The sequence below is a fragment of the Lepidochelys kempii genome, chromosome 1, assembly GCF_965140265.1.
Source record: "Lepidochelys kempii isolate rLepKem1 chromosome 1, rLepKem1.hap2, whole genome shotgun sequence".
In the NCBI taxonomy this organism is placed as follows: Eukaryota; Metazoa; Chordata; order Testudines; family Cheloniidae; genus Lepidochelys; species Lepidochelys kempii.
This window is the reverse complement of record NC_133256.1, coordinates 204,594,316-204,615,630: the sequence shown is the minus strand read 5'-3', so window position 1 is coordinate 204,615,630 and position 21,315 is coordinate 204,594,316. Positions and strand designations below refer to the sequence as shown.

The window sequence follows — 21,315 nt, the reverse complement described above, 5'->3', positions numbered from 1 at the left end:
CTAACCCCTCCCCGCATTTACATTAATTCTTATGGGGAAATTGGATTCGCTTAACATTGTTTCACTTAAAGTTGCATTTTTCAGGAACATAATGACAATGTTAAGCGAGGAGTTACTGTACTTTTTAGTGTAGACCTCACCTAAATTAGGGGGAATTCATCCCTGTACCTATGCAGACACCGATGCAAAGACGAAGAGCTGGGGACCCCAATCTTGGGGTTACCAGGAAATGATTCAACCCCAGAGATTGGACTTGCACCCTGGCTGCAATGACCTTTATGATCTTTGTGGCACTGGGGAACAATTGGCATGTAGGAAAACCTTGGCCATACTTCCTCCTGCCTCTGACTCACTACTTATACCTCTTGAAGGATCGCTGGCACCTGCCAAGGAGGCTCTCTGCATTCAGTGCATTCTCCAGTGCAGGCCTTACAGTTCCTTTACACAAACTTTGTGTTTCCCTCAGTCAGTGGGTCTAAATCAGAGGTGATTTAAAAGGGGACGAGTGTAAATTACACGTCAGTTAATGAGCTTAAGGAAGCCTACATCAGTATAACACACATGCTGAAGGACCCAGAAGGTGTGCACTTCATCAGTTTAGACTCACTTACTCATTTAGCCTCAACACTGAATTTGGCCCCAATGTGCTAATGGAGTAAACTGCAGGATCAGCGTCCTAGTTCACAATCAAAAGCATAATAAAACGGGGGGGGGGGGGGGGAAATCCTGACTACATGGGGAAAAGTAAATTAGACTTTTACTGTTATTCCAGCTTCAGTAATCTAAAGTGATATTAATAACTAGAGCTAGCTGAAAAATGAAAAAGATTGCAAGAAAAACTTTGAAGTTCTTTTTTTTTTAAGAATTCAAAATGGACTTTTTTCATTATGTTTTTAATGGTTAAAACAATTTTAAAATAATTTTACAAAAATGTAAATGAAAAAATGAAACGTAATGCAAAATATTGACATCAACAATTCTGAACAAAAAATTGGTTTAAAAAACCACCATTGTCTATAAAAAGAACTGTAGTTCCAAAAATTCCCTCCAGTTCTGTTATTAATTAACATGGGTAAGATATTATCACATTTTTACATCAGCGATTAGCCAATTTTCAGAGTCCAAAGGAGTCCTTCCGTTAGGAGGCGAAACTGATGATAGTCCGCGGGGGAAGGGTGGTGGTTATACAATCCTATTTACTTTAAAAGAATGTACAAAATCTTTTTTCCCTGAACACAGAAGGAATTAAACAACAGGAGACAGTTTCTTTGCTCACAGTCCCAAGCTCCTTTCCACTCAGCACTCTAACCAAAAGCTCTACCCAAAAGTTCTCTCTTTTAGCTTTTTTTTTCAGAGCCATGCTATCAAGGTTTCTTTGGTTGTGTCTGAGCCTTCTTTATTCCTTCTCTCTGGTTTCTGCAGCTTCTTCCACGCATACACAGCTCCACCACCCAATGCCCCATTTTCTACATCGGTCTCCAGGGAAACCACATGGGCTGCATGGTTCAGTTTCTACTCAAGGCTTGCCATGTGCCTGTGTTTTGGGTGGTGGCTCTGACTCTTACAGCTACTACTGGCTACAAAAAGGAGCTTGATTATTTCTTACATTTTTCAAGAATGATGGGCAGTGGCTATGCCCATCAGCTTCAATGGGGCTCTGCCTAACATAACAGTCTTTTATGGACTAAATTCCTCCCTGGAGTAACTCAGTTGCCATAAATGGTCATCCGAGATGAAGATGCCTGAAGTCAGAGTGCAATCAGTGGTGCCAGCACAGCCCCCCTCTCCGTGACACGTGCAATCCCTCTCAATAAACTCCACACGCACTGCTGTGCACCGACTGACTCAGGAGCAGACTCATGCCACCATGGGTCTAGAAAGCCAGGTAAAGCCTCAGGCCGGAGTCTGAGCTTATCTACAGTCCCGTAAATCTGGGTCTTCCCAACGAAAAGTGTGGGGTGGTGATGCACATGCAAGGTGCTAGTGACAAAAACTGCAGGGGGAGGGGGGCAGAGAATCACCCACAGAAAGGGTCTAAAAATTAGTGGAAAAATAAAAAGCGGTGCAAGACTCACAGCTTGGCAGGGGCCCCCTATTGCCAGCTACAGACAGCCCGGCCCAGCTGCACCCCCAGCCCCAGGGAACCCCGCAAAAGGCATAATACATAAGGCTATGTTTATGTCACCTAGGTCATGGAAGTCATGGAATCCAAATCCGTGACTTCCAGAGACCACTGTGACATTCTCTGCTTCAACCCCAGGGTCTGCAGGACTTTGGAGCTGGCAGCCAACCGGGCCCTGGGAGGGTTCCAGCAACAGGGGGCCCCCTGTAAGTTTCCAGTGACAGGTAACAGACTCCTGAGGGGGCCCTCCACAGGGTTCCAGCAACTGGCAACAGCCTCGCACCGGGGAAGGGGACACCTCGGGCAAACGGCTGGGTTGTCCTGTTTTCTCTTTGGGAAATCTGGTCACCCTGCAGCTCCCAGCTGCCGTGGATGGAGGGGGAACCCCATGGCTCTCAGCCACCACAGTGGCAGGGGAAACCATGGAGCCACAGCAGCAAAAGTCACAGACAAGTCATGGATTCTGTGAATTTTTGTTTATTCCCCATGACCTGGCCATGACTTTTACTAAAAGTAACCATGACAAAATCTTAGCTTTAATAATGTATAACTAAGGCCCTACCAAATTCATGGTCAATTTTTGCCAGTTTCACAGTCATAGGATTTTAAAAATAATAAATTTCATGGTTTCAGATACTTAAATCTGAAATGTCACAGTGTTGTAACACTGGAGGTCGCAACCCAAAAGGGGGTCTTGGGGTGGGGGGTTGCAAGGCTATTGTAGGGAGGTCACAGTATTGCCACCTGTACTTCTGCACTGTTGCAGATGCTGCCTTCAGAACTGGGCAGGAGGAGAGCAGGGTGGCATGGGGTCCTCACTTTTTGGGGAGGGCAGGGCTGGCTTTATGGGTGTGCAACTGCACAGGCTGGCTTTATGGGTGTGCAACTGCACAGGACACCATGGTTGGGGATGTGTGTTCCATGGTTGCCCCCACCCCATACACACAAACAGCCAGCCCAAGGCCTCTTTAACTCCTGAGCGCCTGAAGCCGGGGAGGGGCAGGGCTAGGGGTGCCCTGGCAAAGGGCTCCTACCATATGCCAGGCTCCAGCTGCTGGTCCTGGCTGGACTGGTGAAGCTTGGGACCTCCTCTTCCCCTGCAGGGACAACTCTCAGGGCCAAGTCAGACCCACCTCCAAGAACCTCTCCTGGATGCAGGAAGCTCTGCAGCTGCTGGCTGAGAGCCCAGCTCTGAAGGTAGTGCTCCCGCGAGCAGCGCTGCAGAAATAAGGGTGTCACGGTATGGCATTGCCACCTTGATGTCTGTGCTACTGCTGGCTGGAGTGCTGCCTTCAGAGCTGGGCTCCCAGCCAGCATCCGGTGCTCTTCAGCTGCCCAGCTTTAAAGGCAGCACAGAAGTAAAGGTGTCAGTCAATACAGTGCCCCCCACACGTGCACACACAACCCACTTTTGCTTTGGGACCCCCAGTTTGAGAAATGCTGGTCTCCCCATGAAATCTTACAGCATAGGATAAAAATACACAAAAACCAGATTTCACAGGGAGATCAGATTGCAGTTTGGGTTGCCGAGTCTCCAGGAATTAAAGCAATTCAATTAAAGATTATGTCACATTGTCCAGCCAGAAGTAGCACCCTATACATGGTCCGCATTCTTCATGGCCATGAATTTAGTAGGGCCTTATGCAAGGGGCAGTGAGTTTTATCTCCACGTGGTGCTTTAGCACCAGCTATATTCAGAGCCCAGGGGCCCAGCTCCACCAACATTTGGGGCTGGGTGTCCCCCCGACCCCACCTGCCACCTCCCCCCGCGGCTCCCCCGGCCACCCGCGCAAGCAGAGCATCCCTGCCTCTGCCTCTTCCATGCTGCCTCCCTGCAGCAACTGCTGCCGCAGGGTCCTAGTGCCCCCCAGCCAGGGCACACGGACTCTGAGCCTGCCCTTCCACCTCACACCCTTCCCTTTTCCGGCAGGACCTTCCATCAGCACAAGGTGCCCCTCCGCCCGCAGTCACTGCTCCTGCCCCATGCTGGGCAAGGAGGCAGCCCCATTCCTCACCCTCAGTGAAGCCACAGTCAGGGGCAACAGCAGGGGAGGAGGCGCACGCAGCACCCCCCGGCACCCACCACGGGGCAGGTGAGGGAGATTCCTGGACCTGAGAGGGGGCCCCAGGACCACATGCAGTGACAGTGGTGGGGGTGTGTGTGCTGCTGGGGGGGGCAGGAAAGGGGGGCTCCTCCCTGAGAGCTCGCTGCTGCCAGCAGGGAAAGGGATGGGGGGGGGGGGGAGTCCTCCTCTCTGGCCTCTGTCCCGGAGCAGCCTGCCTGCACCCCAAACTCATCCCCAGTCCTGCCTCACCCCACAGCCCACACCCCCAGCTAGAGCTTTCGCCCCCCCACCACACCCTCAACCCTAGCCCTGAGCTCCTCCAACACCCCAAGCACCTTATCCCCAGTCCCAGCCCTCATCCCCCCGCACCCCAAACCTCTGCCCCAGCCCTGAGCCTCTCTAACCCCCCAAGCTCCCCAGCCCCAGACAGAGCCCTCACCCCCTACACCCCTACTCTTGCCCTGAGCCCCTCCCATACCCCAAACCCCTCATCTGCAGCCACAGCCCACACCCCTGCACCCCCAAACTCCCTCCCAGAGCCTTGGGCAGGTGGGGGGCGGCGTTTGGGCGGGGGCGGGTTCTGGGCACCACCCAAATTTCTACAAACCTGCCGCCCCTCCCCCCCGGGAGCCTCTTCATCCCCCTCAGGGCCTGAGGCTCCTTCCAGAGGGGCGGCGGCGGCGGGGGGGTCGTCTCACAGCCCGGGCACCTGCAGACGCACTAAGGGGCGAGCAGGCCAAGGGCGGGGTGACGCCGGAGGCGACGCCCCGGGACCCGCAGAACGAGGCCGCAGCGCGGCTGCAGCCGAGGGAGGGGGGCGGGGCGCGTGGCCCCGGGCGGGGCCGCCCCGCGCGCTGCACGGCGCACCACGTGCCGCGAGCCCAGCGACAGGCGGGGGCGGGGCGATCCAGGCTGCGGGGCCCGGCAGCGCGGCTCGGGCCTAGCGGGATGGAGCCGCAGGAGGCGGCCGGGGCTGCGGCGGGCGGTGGCGGCGGCGCGGGGCTGCTGGAGCTGGAGCTGCCGCGGCGCGGGGCGGGCGAGGCGGGCGCGGTGGCGGCCGAGCTGGAGGCGCGGCGCAGCGGCGAGGCGCGGCGGCTGGTGCTGGCGCGGCGGCTGACGGGCCCGCTGCCCGCGGGGCTGGCGCGCTGGTTCCCGGCGCTGGAGGTGCTGGACGTGAGCGGCACGGGGCTGGCGGCGCTGGGGGCCGAGCTGCTGGGGCTGTCGCGGCTCCGCACCCTGCTGGCCAAGAACAACCGGCTGGGCGGGCCCGGCGCGCTGCCCAAGGGGCTGGGGCAGGCCCCGCTCGCCCGCTCCCTGCGCGTCCTCAACCTCAGCGGCAACCGCTTCGCCGAGCTGCCCGCCGCGCTGCTGGGGCTGCGGGGGCTGCAGAGCCTCAGCCTGGGCGGCAACCGGCTGCACAGCATCCCGCCCGAGATCCAGGCCCTCAGCAGGTGAGAGCCGGGCTGGGGGGCGCCGCCGGCGAGGAGGGGCCCCCTGAGAGCCCCCGGCCGCGGTGTCGGCGCCAGACAGGCCCCCCGAGGGGCAGCGAGGATCCCCGGCCCCGGTTCGGCTCGGGAGTCTCAAGCGCAGGGAGGAGACCCCAGGAGCGCTGGTTCCCCCCCCGGCTCCGGTCCCTGGGCCGCCCTCAGTGCGCTGCCCCTGCGGGCCTGGCGCGGCTAGGCCAGAAGCTGCCTCTAAAAAGCGTGAGCTGCCCTGCCTTAGCGCCTTCTTCAGACTCCCCTGCTGCCCTTTAACGGGTCAGCCTGGGCAAGGTGTCCCATACGGCCCTGTCAACCGTTGGGAATAGGCCACATTCACCTTGATTGAATTGGCCTCCTTGGCACTGACACCCCCTCCCCCCACCCCACTTGGTAAGGCAACTCCCATCTTTTCATGTGCTGTATGTTTATACCTGCCTACTGTATTTGCACTCCATGCATCTGATGAAGTGCATTATAGTCCATGAAAGCTTATGCCCAAATAAATTTGCTAGTCTCTGAGGTGCCACAAGGACGCCTCGTTGTTTTTGCTGATACAGACTAACCTGTCTACTCCTCTGAAACCTATCGTGAAGACAAGGCCGTTTGTGGTTTTCACGTGAGTTAGCAGGGTCAGGGTAAACCCCCTGTGCCCCCAGAGTCTCTGCCTTATGTGATAGCGACAAATTGCCTTACTGCTTTCACTTGGATTTTACCTCCTGTTAAGTAACTTGAGAGAACACCTATTTTTTCTGGTGAAGTTGTGTCCTGAGAGTATGTCTAGGCTATGGGAAAATATGTGGTTTTAAATGATTGGCTCGCTTGAGCTAGCCCACCCCATTTGAAACACTGTTAATGTAATCTAATTGCATCAAACAATTTAACATTTGTACATCTCTGTTATCTGGTAAATGCTGAATCTAGGAGACAACTTGAGGTAGCTAACTCAATTTAAAAATGCACTTCTTTCTCTCCTATAGCATATTCTAACTAGGTAGACAAAATCACATGAGTGTTTTTTGGTGCTGTATAAGGTTACATGCTACAGTTGTCTAGTCTTGGATGTTAAACATTATGGGTTTCCACTTAATGCTTCAGGTTGGTTATTTTTCCAGTTTTAATCCAACCTCTGATGATTTAACCAGTCTCGTGCTGTTTCCCGGACTGAGAAAGTAGTGAGTGATTGTGTAATGATAACGTTTTTTATTTGGGGAAGAGAGGTTATCTCATTGAAAATAGAGTTGGAGAATGGTGGGGGAATATCCATCTGACATGCAATATCTCGCTCACTAATCACATTTTCACTTTAATATAGAACTTTAAGTAGCATATTTTTTCTTCTCTTTTCCTCCCGTCTTGTCTGACTTTAGGCTATAATAATAGTTTCATATGTGCAGCCAAAGAACATAAGAACGGCCATACTGGGTCAGGTCAGTGGTCTCTCTAGCCCAGTATCCTGTCTTCCGACAGTGGCCAATGCCAGGTGCTTCAGAGGAAATGAACAGAACAGGCAATCCTCAAGTGATCCATCTGCATTAGGGAAGTGAGTGTTTATTTTTTGCATCATCCACTAATCTTCAAAGAAGAGAAGCAGACATTAAGCATAGCTTGGAATAAGGGAAAGAATTTCTGAGCTCTGCTCTTGGCTAAGGTTTTCTGAGGGATCTAGATCTTCTGCCAGAAGCTTGAGCTGTTTACCTTATGCTGGGTAGGCTGCTGATGTCCATGGGCAAGGTTCAGGAAGATGTGATGTAAATATAGTGAATCATGTGGAAACCCTGTGTCCTCTTACTGGAGTCTCCAATGTGCTTCAGATTTTGAACCTATGTACATCTGAGCAATGACCTCTTACGCAAAAACAAGAACCCGGATGTCTGAGAAAAGTGTATGTGTGAGAGAGTGGGGAGAGAACTGTCAGATCATCTGTAGGTCTTGTCTGTCTAAATTGGTACAGAAACTGATTTAGTTGAATCAGTGCAACTCTTTTGTGTGGTATTTTGGTTTTAAGAGTGCCTTAAAGAATTTATTTATACAAAATCAGTGTAAGGCACTTTTAAAACCAAAATACCACACAAGGGAGTTGCCCTGATTTAATTAAATTGATTTCTGTACTAACCTAGGGCTTGTCTACACTGGCACTTTACAACGCTGCAAATTTCTCGCTCAGGGGTGTGAAAAAACACACCTCCTGAGTGCTGCAAGGTTCGGTGCTGTAAAGGGCCAGTGTAGACAGTGCACCAGTGCTGGGAGCTACTCCCCTTGAGGAGGTGGGGTTTTTTTTTATAGCGCTGGGAGAGCTGTGACTATACAGCCACGGGGCAGCACTTTAATGTTGCTAGTGAAGACGTGCCCTTAGGTTAAATTGGTACAACTTCCTTACGTTGACAAGGCCTAAATTCTCCCCCATGTCTCTCGCCGTCTGTATACTCACCCCTAATTCTCATTTGGTGAGCTGCTGTATAATTTGGCCATTGAGGGGACTAGGTGCATGTTCCCAACCTATTCAGACTCCTGCGCTAGTTTCAGACTACAATCTCAGTTGTGCCTACGCTGTGCAATGGAGCTTGGGTTGCTGCAGATTTTAGTTAACAGTCAAGAGTAGCTTACGCTTTGTTAGTGGTGATGCAGTGGGGCCCAGCACAGAAGCTCACTAGAAGCCTAGAATATCAGGCTCCAGTTCAAAATGCCAGTGCTGGTTCGTATACCAATAAGGGAAAATACTGTTCTGTAGCTGTAGAGTTTCACTATTAACAGATACCTGGGTGTTTTTCTGCCTTAGAAAAACTGCCTATTGGTCACAATACAGCAAAAGGTCACTTTTTCTAGTGTAGACCAAGCCTAATACCCTCAGCTTCCCAAGCTATCTGTAAAGTTAAGTTACCTGTAAATGAAAAATAATCAGGCATGTGCCCTCTCTTGCTACTTCAGTGTGTAAAGAGAACCTGAATGATAGTATGCACCCCCCCCCAAAGCATTTCTGACTATTTACATTAGAAATAAAGTATGTTCTCACAGAGTCTTTGAAGAACTAATAAGGTCATAACACAGATACCAAGAAGGTAAACAGCTAGTTAGAGCCAGCAAGGTCAATACTGGCCAGTTAGTGTGTGACACAGGTATGGATTAGTATTTACCCCACACTCATGTACACTAAGGTACAGTGTGGGCAGCTTGCCCAAAGAGTTAAGTTTTAAGTTTCTGCACCTTGACTTCTTCAGTTATGTTATGAAAACGTTCCCAATCCACTTTAAGTCCTCTGTCAAAAACAACAAAAGCAAGTAGTGCTGAGAAAGAGAAATAAACAGACAAACTAGCTTTACAGACCTTCTGCTTCTTTGGGTTTATGCCCTCTTTTCACTATTCTTTTCCTCACCGGTCACTTTAAAATGTGTCAGCTGTTTCTGATATGTATTGCCCAATTTTGCTGTTTAACTTCTTTCCACAACCCATTATATGGGAGTAAAATAAAAGAAACCCACACTTTTGCTGCTACTGATTCATGGGTCTTTATATTTCTCATTTGATGAGCCCTGGAGGAGCCATTATTTGCAAACCTGCATGTGTAATATAACTTAGCAGTGCCTCTATTCTAGTGGAGTATCAGAGGGGTAGCCGTGTTAGTCTGGATCTGCAAAAGCGGGAAAGAGTCCGGTGGCACCTTATAGACTATCAAACGTTATGCTCCAATACGTCTGTTAGTCTATAAGGTGCCACAGGACTCTTTGCCGCTATTCTAGTGGAGGCAGAGGTAATATTTTGGGCTTGTATACACGTGAAAATTCATTTGGAATAAGGTAGGATAAGAAATTAGAGTGCTTTAAATATTTCTGAAAAAACTACATATGTGGCTGCTCTTATTCCACAATAAGCGTGCCTTATGCCAAATTATCTTAAACCGCTTTGGAAGTGGTTTAAGCTAATTCAAAATAAGGCAGTGTTATTCTGGAATAAGAGCACCCACATACGCAGTTACTCCGGAATAGCTATTCCTGACTAACTGCCCTGGAATAGTAACACTTAGTGTGAGGCAGTGCTACTGTGGTTCTGATATATGCACCTGCTTCTTCACAGATGGGTGTCAGAAGAGTGGGGCTCAGTCTTTGTAATGCTACTCAGACTTGCCTCAAAGTCATTACATGACAGGATCTCAGTGGAAATTAACTGCTTAAGTAAACATAACAGTTGGCCTCTTCATTTTTGCTGCTGGGAACCTGAGTGTTCTATCCTTGCAGTTTCAGAGTAACAGCCGTGTTAGTCTGTATTCGCAAAAAGAAAAGGAGTATTTGTGGCACCTTAGAGACTAACCAATTTATTAGAGCATAAGCTTTCGTGAGCTACAGCTCACTTCCTCAGATGCATATCGTGGAAACTGCAGCAGACTTTATATATACACAGAGAATATGAAACAATACCTCCTCCCACCCCGCTGTCCTGCTGGTAATAGCTTATCTAAAGTGATCATCAGGTGGGCCATTTCCAGCACAAATCCAGGTTTTCTCACCCTCCACCCCCCCACACAAATTCACTCTCCTGCTGGTGATAGCCCATCCAAAGTGACAACTCTTTACACAATGTGCATGACAATCAAGTTGGGCTATTTCCTGCACAAATCCAGGTTTTCTCACATCCCCCCCACCCCCATCCCCCCCACCCCCATACACACACAAACTCACTCTCCTGCTGGTAATAGCTCATCCAAACTGACCACTCTTTAAGTTTAAATCCAAGTTAAACCAGAACATCTGGGGGGGGGGGGGGGGGGGGGGGGGAACAAGAGGAAACAGGCTAGTTGCAGTTGCATCCGTCTTTAGGTAGTTTAATTCCTCTTCAGTGGGGTTACTCCATATCTACATCAGTGCAAATGAAAGGGGAATCATGTTTCTGACCAATTGGACACCAAGAACACTTCAACTAAACTGGTTTTCATCCATTTTCTTAACTTCACTGTTTTCATGCAGCAGTTATTGTTGCCTTTCATATGCCTGATTAACCTCCAACTGTTGAAGCAGTGAGAGAGTGTGAAAGGCTCAAATGAACGTAGTTGGGTCCTACAGAGCAGGCTGCTGAGTAGAGCTGGGTGAATTTTTTTCAGCAAATAGTAACACATCACCAAAATTATTCACCAATTCACATCAGAGTGATTTCAGCTGAAAAAAACTTTTTTTTGAAAAAATGCTGAAATACTTTGTTTTGACATTGTGTTTAGAAATGAAATGTCACTTTGTTTGACCCAAAGAGGGTTTTTGTTTTGCTTCTCATTTTAGCAAGGAAAAAAGCAAAATAATTCAGTGTTTGGTTTGAAATGAAGCAAAACATTTGGATTTTTCAGTTTGGCTGCCAAACCGAAAAATCAGTTATTCATTTAGCTCTGCTGTGGAGTCTTCTGTGATGTTAGAGAGCTGTGTGCGTACCCTTTGATGCAATGAGCGCCAAAGTATGTGCTCTTTAACATATTTAATACCCAATATCCACTTAAAAAAAAAAAAAAGCCAGGTGCTAAGTGTGTGGGTAGACTTGCAACTGGAGCCGTGGTAAAGATATGATGTTGAGGCAACCCACTAGAATTCCTTTCTTCAAACATTTTACCAATAATTTCAGGAGACTGATCTTAAATTTGTTGCGTCTCAGCAGCAGCTGTGTTGTTCTTTGTAGAATTGCCAAATCCTAGAAAGTGGTGAGCATAAGTGTATTGTCTGATTAAACTCTTACTTCCTCACTCCACTTGTAGACCAGATGGGGAAACTTCTTGTTAAAGTTAGTTTTAGGGAAATTTTGATATCTCATCTGAATTTAGAGTTCTGGGCGGATCTCTCTACTGCCAGCTGTTAAAGATGCTGGCTAGCATAAAACTTGGGCAGTGGGGACAGACATCATTAGTTGTAAAGAAAGGATAGATCCAAATGTTGGAGCGCTTCTACACTGGGAAACTAAACATTAGAGTATGGCCCTGAGGTATTGTGGTAACAGGATGTTAAACATGAATTAGTACTCAGTGGAGAAAGGAACTGTTGCGTTTAACATAAATCGGTCTGTCTCCATTGAATATTTTATGTGGCATCAGTTATCATGATTTCTCCAGGTCATATTCTAACACATGTGGACAAACCCTTGGAATATTGGTTCATTGAGGTGGAGAAGCAGTGTGGCCTAGTGGATAGAACATTGGCTAGGGTCTCGAAGCTCTAAATTCTGTTCCTGGCTCAGCCACTGGCGTCTAGGACGACCTTAGGCAAATCACTTCACCTCTCTGTGCTTTAGTTAACCCATCATTAAAAGGGGGATAATTAGACTAACTTCCTTTGTAAAGCACTTTAGATCTAGCTGTGAAAGTGGTATCTCAGAAGTAGTCCTTATTTCTCTGAGTAAATATATCATTATTGAGCTCAGCTGAGCATCTCTCTATTCCCTTTCTAAATGCAAAAGCCCTGCCGTGGTAAAATAAAGTACATACTCTGATGCCCCAAGAAGAGTCTAACACAGCTATAACCGAATATCGCACCATACGCATAAATGTAGTTACTTATTTAAGCTCAGGTCAGGTTCGGTGACCACAGCATATCACCTTGAGTTATCCAGTTACTGTGACAACAGACTGGAAACCTTCTGGCTTCAACAGAGCCATAGTCTTGCTGCATATGCTCATTTGATTTCATTCCATTAGATTCATCAGTTCAGCTTGTGCTGACCTGGTGTTACAAACTTTACTCTTAATAAACCCTTAAGACCTCTAGTTCTCATAACAAGAACTAGGGATCACCAAATGAAATTAATAGGCAGCAAGTTTAAAATGAACAAAGGAAAATAGTTCTTCACACAACACACAGTTAACCTGTGGAACTCTTTGCCAGAGGATGTTGTGAAGGCCAATACTATAACAGGGTTAAAAAAAGAATTAGATAAATTCATGGAGGATAGGTCCATCAATGGCTATTAGCCAGGATGGGCAGGGATGGTGTCCCTAGCCTCTGTTTGCCAGAAGCTGGGAATGGACAACAGGATGGATCAGTTGATGATTACCTGTTCTGTTCATTCCCTCTGCAGCACCTGGCATTGGCCACTGTCGGAAGAAAGGATACTGGGCTAGATGGATCTTTGGTCTGACCCAGTATGGCCATTCTTACGTTCTTAATAACTTTTTCAGTAGTGTATCCCTAAAAGAGTGGTGAATCCCATGCTGTAGCTGAGATCAGTGTAGGGAGGGTTAGAGCAATAATTTGAGCCCAAGGTGTACATGGAAAAAAATTAGAAGATCCATGTGATTTTTTGTAAATAGTGGATTATATTTGAGATGTAGCTACCCACACAGCAGATTTCAATACCATCTAAGCTGCCATATGGATTTTGGAGCACTTAGAGAGTCAACTACTAAGCTGAAAGTGACACTCAACATTAACTATAGCAGAGCTGGTCCACTATCATTTTATTATGGTCGTTGATAATATGTCAACTTTCTCTTCATATGGTATGTCTTACGAAAATTGTTTTATCTGCAATGCAAGCTGTAAATCTCTCATAAATTGAATGAGACCCAGCACTAAGTGAAACTGCAGAAATAAGATTAATGAAGTAATGCAGTCTTCTTCTCTTTCAGTTTAGAGTTTTTGTACCTTGGAGGGAATTTCATTACTGCAATCCCACCTGAATTAGCAAACCTGCCTTCTCTAAGTTACCTAGTGCTGTCTGACAACAAGATCCAGAGTATTCCTCCTCAGCTGGCACAGTGAGTATATCCAACTAATTTGCTGTCTTCAGCCACCAGCCAATGCTCAAACCTCTTTATTCTGCAAGCGTGGATGAGAGTACCTGGGAAGATCTGGTTGCTCTTTAGTTCTTAATCACAGGTTAAGTCTGCAGGGGGAGATTCTCAGCACTAGGCAATGCAAGGAGGACTTGTAAATTCTAAATATTGTGAAAGTGAATGTCCATTTTAGGATTTGTTATGGGAGCCATCACCATAGCATCTAAGCACAGACACAGGAAATGTGAAAGCTGAAATGCCAATAGTAAAAATAAATGCCACGCTATACATTTTTCATCCTATTGTGCTCAGTCTCCTTTGCCTTGTACCCAAAATCTTTTCCCATCTTATTTGTATGATACTCTTCTAGAGCATCTCATTCAAGGATATCAGAATGTTTTAAACATTCACTAAGGTTCACTACACACTTCTGAATGTAAGATTGTTTTATCTGCTACAAAACAGAAAAAATCTACACAATAGTTCAAGACAGAAAGTAAAGAATACCCTGTGCAATTGAAACTCCAAGCTAAGGTGATAGAAGCATGGGGTTTTCCAAGTTGGAATTTGATCAGGATAGCAGGGTTTAGCATTACTACTCTTGACATGGGATCTCTGACATCAAGTGTTCAGAACCTTAGCTTTGTTTAATTTGAAAGATGACTCTTCCAGCAGCATGGTGTCCTTATGTAGTATGAGAAATATTGGTTTGGTGCTGAGGGAAGGGAGAGCTCTACATACAAAACAAATCAATATGTTGGGTCTCCCAGTCACACTCACCTGGTCTGACCTTGCTTAGCTCTTGAGCTCTGACAGGATCTAAGCATGCGGTGATGCAGGTGCAGACAGTGAAAGCATGGGGTTTGTCAGCGTTGGCTGACTGCTAGTGTGCTCATCTTTAATACATGAGTGAGAACAGGTGACCTATTCAGAGCATTGTGTGGAGCCTTTTGGATACATACCCTTGGTGCAAGGAAACATCCCTCTAAAAAGCATTCTTTTTGTGTAGCACTATTTAGTTCCATACAGTTTTTTTTAGGGTGGGTTGGCAGACACATTTAAGACCCTGCTTATTTCTTTAACGTGCATTGAGGAGCTGAGCCAAGTTCTGCATAGGCTAGTCTGTGTGCTAGACGAGCAACTCTGTTAGCATGGCTTTGTGCTTAAAGGAAAAAGCCAAAGGAAACAAGCTAGTGAGAAAGGCAGTAAATGGGTGGTGCTTTGTAATGCTTGTTCCTCTTGACTGTCTTCCTCTTGATTTTTTCAGGTTGCATTCCCTACGTTCCCTTAGCCTTCACAACAACCTGCTGACGTACCTCCCCCGGGAGATCCTCAACCTGGTTCACCTGGAAGAGCTGAGTTTGCGAGGAAACCCACTGGTTGTTCGCTTTGTCCGTGATCTGACTTATAATCCCCCAAGTCTCCTGGAACTAGCTGGACGCACCATGAAAACCCGCAACATTCCCTATGCTCCCAGTGATCTCCCAGGGAACCTTGTCAGATATTTGAGCCTGGCCAGCAACTGCCCCAATCCTAAGTGCGGAGGTAAGTTAGCTGCTCTCTGCTCCCTGTTCTCACCTGCCAGCTCTTCTATTTCTTTCTAACCTAGCTCTCCTTTTAGTAGCTTAATTGCATGTGTTGTCATACCAGTCAGTTCCTCCTGTGAGCATTTCAGTAGCCCCAGGTGTTGTCTTATCCTCTTCCTCAAGGGACTGTGTCATTGCATCTTAACTTGGGCTGTCTCTACCCTAAGCAAGAAAGTCCCTGCAGGGTCATTGATTGCTTAAAATCTTAGCACTGGTTTGCAGCCTCTGCACAGGAGCACAGTTTTTGATAGAACTGTTTTGGCTGGTACGCAAAATGCACTTCTAGAACGATGCAGCTGTACCAACGTGTTCTGGGATTCGTGAAGCACCTATCCCATAGTGTTGAGCACAACTGTCACATGTAACCTGTATGCAAGGGATTTTACAGGCATTGTACAAGACTGGGGAGTTCCAAGCAATGCTTTTTTTTGCAATGGATTTATTCTAATGCAAATGGTCTATTTCTTAGTCTGTTCCTTAACTACCACTTCTTCGGTCCTGATTCTGTCCGCTTCGTACTACTTAATATGACAGCTTCAAAACAGGGAGTGGATGGAGAGGCCAGAGATTGGGTTGCGTTGAGTGGGAGAGGACTTTTTCCTTGCATTTCACACAGCTTAGAGAATGAAAATAGATTGAGTGGTTTCACTTTATCGTGATCTGCAGTTTGCTACTAGAAATGCTGCAGAGGCATAGTTAACTCAAAGGCAACTACAATTTAAAAAAAAAAAAAAAAAACCCCACACACACCTCTAGAAACATTTCTGAATATGACTGCGTCAGAATAAGAACAATCTCCCTGCAGTAGGAGGAGAACACAACTGTGGCATCATTCTGTTCTGTTCTCATGGAAAATAGCATCCAAATTCAGCATGGTAACTTCACTCAAGCAGAAGAGAAATGGGGTTATGAGGGAGAGAGCTTTTATTTATATACACACACCTTTGATAACTGTTAGAAGGGGCCTGGTAGACTGGAAAATAGAGCGGGTAAATGGATTTAACATTTAAAGACATGTTTGACAGTCCCCAGCATGATGTTACCTCTGAATTCTTAGAGAAATTTCCTTTTCTGTGGAATGAATTGGCCATTGTTTCTCTCTTCAAATAGTACTTTGCCCTTCTGTAACTCTTTCACCTGGTTTCAGAGTGGTAGCCGTGTTAGTTTGTATCAGCAAAAAGAACAAGGAGTACTTGTGGCACCTTAGAAACTAACCAATGTATTTGAGCATAAGCTTTTGTGGGCTAAAGCTTGGGCCTAGCCCACAAAAGCTTCTGCTCAAATACATTGGTTAGTCTCTAAGGTGCCACAGGTACTCCTCGTTCTTCGCCTGGGTATCTCAAGTGCTTTAGAAACATGAATTCTCTCAAACCCCTGGGAGGTAACTCCTAAGTATTATCTCCATTTTACAGGTGGGAAAACTAAGAATTTAAGTCACTGTGTGGCCTTGCAACTCAAGGGAATCAGTGGCAGAGCTGGGAATAGAACACAGATGTCCTGACTTTTGGTGCTCCGCTTCCAGCCACTTTAGCAGCTACTTTGCAAACACTATCCTAGGGTGAGAAAATAGTTGGCAAAATTAGGCAGTGGGGCCACGGTATAAAATGCTTGAGATGCAGATACCTGGCAAACTGCTACTTTCTCTGAAAAAATCTGATAAATGTGTTGCCAGAAACCGCACATAAACTGATGCTTTCAGTTTCCACTTCAGCACATAGATATGTTCCTCCCCACTAAAAATTCTTATTTCCATAACCTTTGCTGTTTGAATTAATCCCTAAGATGAGGCAGGTGCATTAGAAATCATGGCTGGCTTGTTCATTTCTGTGGAGCATGCAGGTTTCACAACAAACCATTGAGTTGTTGTTTTAAAAACTGCCTTGCTTTCCTTCCCCTTCCAGGTGTCTACTTCGACAGCTGTGTCCGACAAATCAAATTTGTTGACTTCTGTGGGAAGTACCGCCTGCCGCTGATGCACTATCTGTGCTCCCCAGAATGCTCTTCCCCCTGCAGCTCCGCCTCTCAGAGCTCCACTTCCCAAAGCGAGTCTGACTCAGAGGATGAAGCCATTGTTGCTGCACACAGGATGCAGAAAGTTCTTCTTGGATAAAAGGGAGTGGTGGACTAGAAGAGAAACATGTCACTAAAGCAATAGTGGAAATGCAGAGCCAGAGGCTCTTTCCTGAGGGGCTCATTAGAAACAGTCCTCAAGTCATGTAAGTGGCAGCACATCTGAGCAAATCTAGAATTGCTTGGTGTGATACTGCTTAGAAGATTTAACTCAATGCCTTGCCTACATGGGGATGTTGTGGGGCTAGAGTTATCACTAAACTACCATGGAGATCTGTGTAAAGGGGGTCAGGGAGAGCAGACCTGCCATGTCTGGGAAGCCTGTCTAAAGGGGTTTTTGATAGCATGACACTTCACTACTATGATTGGCTTTAGCACCGTATGAAGCAAAGAAGACTGTTCTTGTTCTGGGGTATTACATTATGGTAAATCAGCAAGAGTGTAACTGTGCTATTCTGGGTGTATGGACTCCAATGCTGTATTTATCAGCAAATCTTTCTCGTATCATGCTTCAACACTCTGCGCTCTCCCTTGATTTTCGCTTACATATTTAGATACCTCCCCCCCCCCCCCAATGAAATTTCTTTTTGTTGGGGATGGATTTTTCGAAGATCTGGCTACTGTCTTCCTCTGCTCCAGACTTAAGGTCTACATCTATTGTAGATGTTAGTTTATTACAGCCCCAGTACTGAGCCAGTTTGGTGTTTATCTCCCTTTTTATACAAGGCTGCTGTTAGTCTCTCCTTCTGACTCATCTTTATTGCCTCTTTGCAACTGGTGCATCGGTGTCACCATGTTGATTGGGAATACATGCAAAGCATCTCATTGAGCCTTGACACCTATACAGATCTACAGCCATATGCCCCTGTCTAAAGAACCAAATCATTGCCCTCCCCTGTACTTTAAACTCATCTGGCCCCAGTGGAGCAAATGTGCTCCTAAACTTGTGTAAATTCCATAGTGCCTCTCACTTGATCTTTCTGTTGTGTCCTCTTATTATGGATAGCTTCTTTTCACTTTTTACAATATAACTTCACATATTGGAGGCCACGCACTAAGGCTGTCATTGCCTACATTAGGCGTTAAGCAAAATCTCTGTGTGAGAAGTTTATTACATGGTTTTGGCAACTTGTGCCTTGAAAAAACTTACTACTTTCCTTCAGCTGAAATACAGAGTAAGGAACATTGCAGAGCACTATTCTTTCCCTCCATCCCAGTATGAAAAGAGAAGCTGGTAGGAGGAAGTGGAAGGCAAGCCACTTTGAGCATGTTGTGTGGGAGACAAGTTGGTATTGAAGGTGGTTGTATATTTATTAGTTTTGCATTCAGTCTTGTTCATGCAATCCTTTACATTGTTCAGATAGTGTATTCAGTTACCTTAAACTGTATTTAAAGGAAAACTGCAGAGATTAGATATAATTCTGTAGCTAAATATTTAATTGAGAAATACATATAGCTTTTAAAGAGTTAATGAAATTGATAGGTATTTCCATCTCTTTGCCAAAGAGAGCTGATGGTGAGTTTGAGTGCAGGTGGTTAATGTGAACAGTGGGATCACGTTTTAAAAAAAAAAAAAAAAAAAAAAAATCTACTTGATGTGAAGCAGTTTATACAGTGGCCAATTCTTTTATGTGTATCTCTGTTTAGTAAGAGGCTAGACTTTCAGAAGTCAGTAACAAATATCTTAATGAGTTCTGCAGTGGCCAAATGCAATTTCTCATGGACTTCTGTCCTGCTCACTGTCTGCTTTTAAATCTTTGATTGAATTGTATGGGGAGGAATTGGCCTGTTTTTGTTCCTTTCTCCTGTTGGCAGTAATGAATGGAAGGGATTTAATCCACTGAGTAATGAAACTTAATCCCCACAATGCATCTTTGTTACCCAGTTCAAAGAACTGTTTTTAATGCGTTTTATACACACCAGGGAGATTTTTTTTTTCTTCTGCTTGAATAGTTCCAAGATACTTCAAATAGACTTCTTCAGGGTGCACTCTAATACAGGAATAACTCCATCTTGGAAACGTCTTGATTTCTTTGTTTTTCTGATGAGAGCATTGGTGATCTTGTACTGAACACTAAAGGATTAAGGGGTTTTAATCCAGCCCTCTTGTGGAATTTTATCATGAGCATTGTGTTGATTTACAAAGTCTTAAAGGTGCCTTACAGTTTTTAAAAGTATATTTTGCTATGAATATAGAATATTTCTAACATTATTTCATTATGAGCTGTAAACTGATTGTAACACTAAGCCAAAAATGTTATTTCTGAAAACTGTCTCTGTCCATTATTTGGTAATATCTCAACTCTAGTGTGGTGAGAAAGGGAGGGTTCCATCACCAGAATCATAGAAATTAGAGATTTTCTCTTTCCCCATAGGATTAGAAAGTAGAACAGTCTCCTGGGGGAAGTAGTAACACTCTTGCCCCTTAGGTCAATTAAAATTAGACTGTAGGCAGGATTGTGTGTATTTCATGAAAATCATTGTAGAATTTTGCTGCAGAATCTAGTTTTTTTGTTTGTTTGTTTGTTTGTTTTAAATCTTGACTTAATGTTTCTACAGATAAATATAAAAACACAACCTGATTGTAAACTGAGTTGGTAGTGTTCCTGAGTCTGCCTGCAGCCTGAAACAATAGTGCTAAGAGGTGTGAACTGCCTCATTCATCTCAATGGGGCACTAATGCTGAAACCAAAAGGTGACAATTTAAATATCAGCATAGCTTTCTGCTTCACTGTTCATCATTTTAGAAACGTTCAGTAAATGTGCTTATCTAACAATCCCAAACTGCCTCCTAGGTGTCGGTAGCTTCAGCTACCTCCCTCTTGTTGGCTTTTGCACTGCAGTTGGCAATTGTCAGTACAAAAATATGCCCCATATTGGAAAATGGGACAGTGTAAAACATGGGCGTCTTTTCTGAGTATATTCAATTTCATGTTTAATTATAAACCTCAGTATTTTAAATTGAGCTGCTGCAGACTTTCTCAGGTGCTACAGATTCCACAAAACTTGTCCACTGCACGTAGGTCCAGATTACTGTAGTTTATGTGGGGCTTTGGGCTAAGTCTTCTGCTGTGGTAGAAGAAAGAATAAATCTAGCTTCATGCTGTACCTGATTACCAGGCAGCAGGCATATCTCCCTGACCCCAGCTGCTCGTCTTTCTGGGAGCATGAGCTGTAGCCCTCTTAACTTTTATCCTGGCTGTCACCACTAATACTTTGAGGGCTTTGTATGTGATCCTCAACTGAAATGAGTTAGATGACTGCCTGAAGCTGATAAATGTTGGGTGAACTGAATGACAATTTACCTGCTACTACAGAATTGTCAAGACTACATGGCATTTCTCATGTAGGTGAACTGGAAACACTTCCCATACAGACAGGGATTTCCCCCCGCTGGGGAGGTGTATACCCCCCCGAACTTCCCCAACACCCCCCTAGTTACCTGTTGCCAAATTAGTTGGTTGGAAATTTGAATTGAAATTAAAACATTAATACACACTTTAAAAGTATATGAAGGGCCCTACCAAATTCACAGTCCATTTTGGTCTATTTCATGGTCACAGGATTTTAAAAATTGTAAATTTCATGACTTCAGCTATTTAAATCTGAAATGTCACAGTGTTGTAATTGTAGGTCCTGACCCAGCAAGGAGTTGGTGGGGGTGGGGGCGCTCACAAGGCTGTTGTACTGGAGTTGTGGTACTGCTACCCTTGCTTCTGCGGTGCTGATGGCGGCAGTGCTGCCTTGGAGCTGGGCTGCTGGAGAGCGGCGGCTGCGGGCAGGGAGCCCAGCTCTGAAGGCAGAGCCACCGCCAGCAGCAGTGCAGAAGTAAGGGTGGTATAGTAGGGTATTGCTACCTTTACTTCCACACTGCTGCTGACCGGGGGGCTGCCTTCAGAGCTGTGAGCCTGGGCAACAGCAGCCACTCTGCCCTTGCCCAGCCCTGAAAGCAGCACAGAAGTAAAGATGGCAATACCGTGACCTCCTAAAATAACCTTGTGCGCGCGCACCCACACCCACAACACCCTTTTGAGTCAGGACCCACAATTTGAGAAACGCTGGTCTCCCCCATGAAATCTGTATAGTATAAGGTAAAAGCACACCAAACACTAGATTTCACAGGCGGAGACCAGATTTCATGGCTGTGAATTTGGTAGGGCCCTAAGTATATGAGAAAATACTTGTACCTGAGAAAGCATAATAGGTTTGAAAAGTATGAGCAAAGACTAGCTTCCTCATACAGCTGTTGTTTATC

At 46.0% G+C, this 21,315-nt stretch overlaps 1 protein-coding gene across 1 annotated transcript; it reads left to right on the top strand.

Annotated features, from left to right (window-relative positions):
• The first annotated feature begins 5,092 nt into the window (after nt 1-5,092).
• Nucleotides 5,093-19,612, top strand: LRRC58 (leucine rich repeat containing 58). The gene is made up of 4 exons (XM_073309546.1): nt 5,093-5,639; nt 13,258-13,386; nt 14,672-14,949; nt 16,892-19,612. The coding sequence occupies exons 1-4, from the start codon at nt 5,137-5,139 to the stop codon at nt 17,098-17,100; spliced, it is 1,119 nt and encodes a 372-aa protein (XP_073165647.1). The 5' UTR covers nt 5,093-5,136; the 3' UTR covers nt 17,101-19,612.
• The last annotated feature ends 1,703 nt before the right edge of the window (nt 19,613-21,315 follow it).